At 62.9% G+C, this 3736-nt stretch overlaps 1 protein-coding gene across 1 annotated transcript in view; it reads left to right on the top strand.

Annotated features, from left to right (window-relative positions):
* The first annotated feature begins 6 nt into the window (after positions 1–6).
* Positions 7–3736, top strand: part of ZBTB48 (zinc finger and BTB domain containing 48) — a 6763-nt gene continuing 3033 nt past the window's right edge. The window contains exons 1-3 of the mRNA XM_006766755.2: positions 7–1118; positions 1576–1817; positions 3658–3736. The exon at positions 3658–3736 is cut by the window's right edge and continues 33 nt beyond it. Of these exons, the coding sequence (XP_006766818.1) occupies positions 432–1118; positions 1576–1817; positions 3658–3736 (1008 nt within the window). The 5' untranslated portion in view covers positions 7–431. The remainder of the gene's footprint in view (positions 1119–1575; positions 1818–3657) is intronic.

Genomic DNA, 3736 nt, shown 5'->3' with positions numbered 1-3736 from the left:
CCTGGAGGCAGCCGCCGCCCTCCCCTGCCGCGGGTCCTCTCGCTGTGCAAGGCCGATCAGTTCGTGCTGATCCGCTGCTCCTTCCCCCACACTTTAATCCCTTCCATCAGCGCCCCTTGACGACCCTGCCCTGGGTCCCACCAAGCCATTCCTCGTCCCCCCACCGAGTCCTCTTGCGCTCCTGCCACCCACTCTCTGGCCAACCCTACGATGGGCTGCTCACTTGACCCCCGCCCCCGGGGAAGCTTTCAGTCTGTTCCTGTCTCTGCATGCACACTCTATTCTCGATCTGAGCTCTCGTGCTACCAAATGTGACGCTGAGTCGAAGCCACCCCACCTTTCCCACTTGGCAAATCTAAGGGCTTTCTCTTTTACCCCTGGGTCCGGCTGGCCAGGATGTCACTTCTGCCTTCCTCCCCTCCAGACAGATCATGGATGGTTCCTTCATCCAGCACAGCGTGAGGGTCCTGCAGGAGCTCAACAAGCAGCGGGAGAAGGGCCAGTACTGCGACGCCACCCTGGCCGTGGGGGGCCTGGTGTTCAAGGCCCACTGGAGCGTCCTCGCCTGCTGCAGCCACTTCTTTGAGAGCCTCTATGGGGTTGGCTCCGGGGGCAGCGTGGTCCTCCCTGCTGGCTTCGCTGAGATTTTTGGCCTCTTGTTGGACTTCTTCTATACTGGCCACCTCGCCCTCACGTCAGGGAACCGCGATCAGGTGCTCCTGGCCGCCAGGGAGCTGTGCGTGCCAGACGCGGTGGAACTGTGCCAGAGCTTCAAGCCCAAAACCTCGGCGGGACAGGCACCAAGTGTCCAGAGTGGGCTCGCCAAACCCGCCCCCCACGATATGAGCAGCCGCCCCGAGGAGCTAGCAGGCATGGAGGAAGAGGAAGCTTCCGGGGCTGTGGGTCAAGTCCCCCGAGACCAGGAGCCCGGCGGCAGCACCAGCCCGCCGAGGCCCCAGCTCGGTCTGCCTGCTCCGGTTGAGAGCCCGCCCCTGCGTGAGACACTCAGGCAGGCCCTGAAGCTTGGTCCCCCAGAGGACAAGGAGCCCGAGGATTGCAAAGTGCCCCCAAGGCCCGTCGAGGCTCAAGGTGCCCAGCTGCAGGGCAGGAGTAATGAGGTACTGGGTGCAGGGTGCTGGGACGGGGGAAGTGGGTGTCGGGGGAAGAGATTGACGCTTTTCTGGCATAAGCTGGACCCCAGGGTAGAATCTGTTACCTGGGTTTAAAACAGGCTTTTGCCAAACACAGGAAGCTGGCCTTGCCCGGCGCCTCAGCTGTCCGCGGCTGCCAGCTTCTTGGCGTGGAGTGGGTGGCATCGGGGTTGCAGGTGTTTCCCCAGGATAGTGGAATCCAGCCACTTGCAGTTCCCACAATAGAGCCCCTGCCTCCCAGTGCGAGGTCCTGATGCGCACCCCCGCCCCCCGGGGTCCTGACGGGAACAGGCACAGGCATAGGGGTGGTCTGGGATGTGCCCGGCTGGGCCTTGGGATGGACCTGGATGGGGCTGGCTGCAGCCACCCAGGGGCCCTGCTGCTTAAAGGGGTGACGTGCCGCCTCCTCCTGCCTCTTCTCTAGTGGGAAGTGGTGGTTCAAGTTGAGGATGACGGGGATGGCGACTGTGTTTCTGAGATGGAGACGGTGCTGACCAGGAGGAAATCGAACGTCCTCAGAAAACCCTGTCCTGCCGAGCCAGCCCTGAGCGCAGGCGCCCTGGCAGCCAAGCCCCCCGAGAAGAGAAAAGGCAGAGCGGTGCCGGTTGAATGCCCCACGTGCCACAAAAAGTTCCTCAGCAAATACTACCTAAAAGTCCACAACAGGTAAACACTCCGTTTCTACTTGCGTCTCCTGTCTGCCATTCCCATGTTGGGGGAGGGGCCTGTGCTCCCCACTTGGGGTCACGTAGGGCCAGCGGCTCCGTCTCAGACCCACATGATGAGGGAGCGAGAACCTAGCCTTGGGTGGGATCCCTTCCTCCCTCCTGTGGGCCCTCAGGTTGGGGAGGGTTTGTGTAGCCTGTCAGCAGCTCCGCCCCCTGTGAACCTTGACCTCCAGCTGGCCCTGCCAAGGGGTGAGGGAAGCCCCTGAGGCCAAGATGGTAACTGGTAGGATTGGTGCTGCCTGGGGTTCTGGGGGATCTAGTCCTGGGGTGTCAGTGGAGCATAAGAGACCGTTTGGCTCAAGCTGTAGTGTCCACTAAGGAAACCGGATGCCACAGGAGCTGTTGTAACGGAAAGTACAAGGGAGCAGTTAAATGCTTTCAGCCCCTCAGCCATGCCAGCCACACTCAGAGCTCAGCCCCGCGTTGGGCGGCACAGGCACGGAGCGTTCCCATCGCTGCTGGGCTTCTCCTGGAGGGTGCTGCTCCAGCTTCTCCAGGGTCCCGGGGACGGCGCCTAGGTGACCTGCCGTCCAGCCCCGCCACTCCCTAGCCCGAGACATCACTGGCCCACCGTGCTGCACTTTCTGGCCAGATCGGGCCACACGGGTTTCCTCAGTGACACTCCGGGAGGCACGGTGACCGGCAGGGTTGGAGGAGGGAGGAGGAAGGGACCTGTTCGCCCTCTGCTTTGGGGCAGTTGCTGCCAGCACAGTCTTCGGGGAAGTCCAGTGTGGGCGACACCCTGGGTGACTGCGTCTGCCTGGTCACTCCCCCGTGTAAGCACTGGCCCATCCCCTGTGGGCTGCAGGGGGTGATGGCCACCTGAGGTCCTTGGGCTGGGGCAGGACACCCTGTGAGGTGACAGAGGACGAGAGGAGCGGGCAGGTTGCAAGAGCTGCCGGTGCCTCTCACAGGCTTCGAGGTGAGCAGTTGCCTTCCAGTAGCGGACGAGCCCGTGCTGGGTGCTCGGATCCTTAGTGAACAAAACTAAGAGGCCTTGGGGACCATGCCTTCCACTGGGGCAGCCCAGACTGCCGCCTGCCAGACGAGTCCCTTCACAAGCGGAGGTGGGAAGTGCCACCGAGAGGAAGGGACAGCAGCGCCAGCCGGGGAGCTCAGGACGGGCCAGTTGTAGTTGGGAAGGAAGATTTGAGCAGCTCCTAGCAGGTGAGGACGCTCACCGAGTGGAAGCTGGGGAGAGCGTTCAGGCTGAGAGAAGAGCCAGAGCAGGGCCATGGGGTGGGGTGGAACGGTGGGTTGGCGGACACTATGGCAGAGAGACCTGGGGAGTGAGCCAGCAAGGTAAGGGGGTGTGGCAGCTGTACCCCCAGGCCCCCAGGCCTTTTCTCAGGTGGAAATGAGGCGTTGAGGGTCCTGAGATCTGCCTGCTTACGATTCCTATGATGGCTGACGTGTAAAGCTGACAGGAGGCTGGTGTGGGCCCAGGCAGGAGGCTCAGGCCAGGCCCAAGGCCCGGTGTGGCCCCTCAGGGGTGGCCAGAGGGGAGGCGCCAGTGGTCAGCTATGGCCACAATTTTGAAGGTGGAGCCCACGGAAGCTCCGGGCAGACTGAGTGGTTTCTCCAGGGAATGTGGACCCAGGGATTATTTCTGCCTCAGAGAGATGGGCACGGCCCCGAGGCCGGAGCTGGGAGGGAGGAAGGGTTCCCTCTCCACCTGCAGGTTCACCAGCCGCGTGGGAGCCGCTGGGAGCCGGAGGGGGCACTGGGTGAGGGTGAGGCGGGAAGTCGCTCAGCCCACACCGTGTGGCTTCTGGCAGGAAACACACTGGGGAGAAGCCCTTCGAGTGCCCCAAGTGTGGGAAGTGCTACTTTCGGAAGGAGAACCTCCTGGAGCAC

Source organism: Myotis davidii, unplaced genomic scaffold, assembly GCF_000327345.1.
Source record: "Myotis davidii unplaced genomic scaffold, ASM32734v1 scaffold299, whole genome shotgun sequence".
Lineage (NCBI taxonomy): Eukaryota > Metazoa > Chordata > Mammalia > Chiroptera > Vespertilionidae > Myotis > Myotis davidii.
The sequence above is the reverse complement of the archived record's forward strand: the minus strand, read 5'-3'. Positions and strand labels throughout refer to the sequence as shown.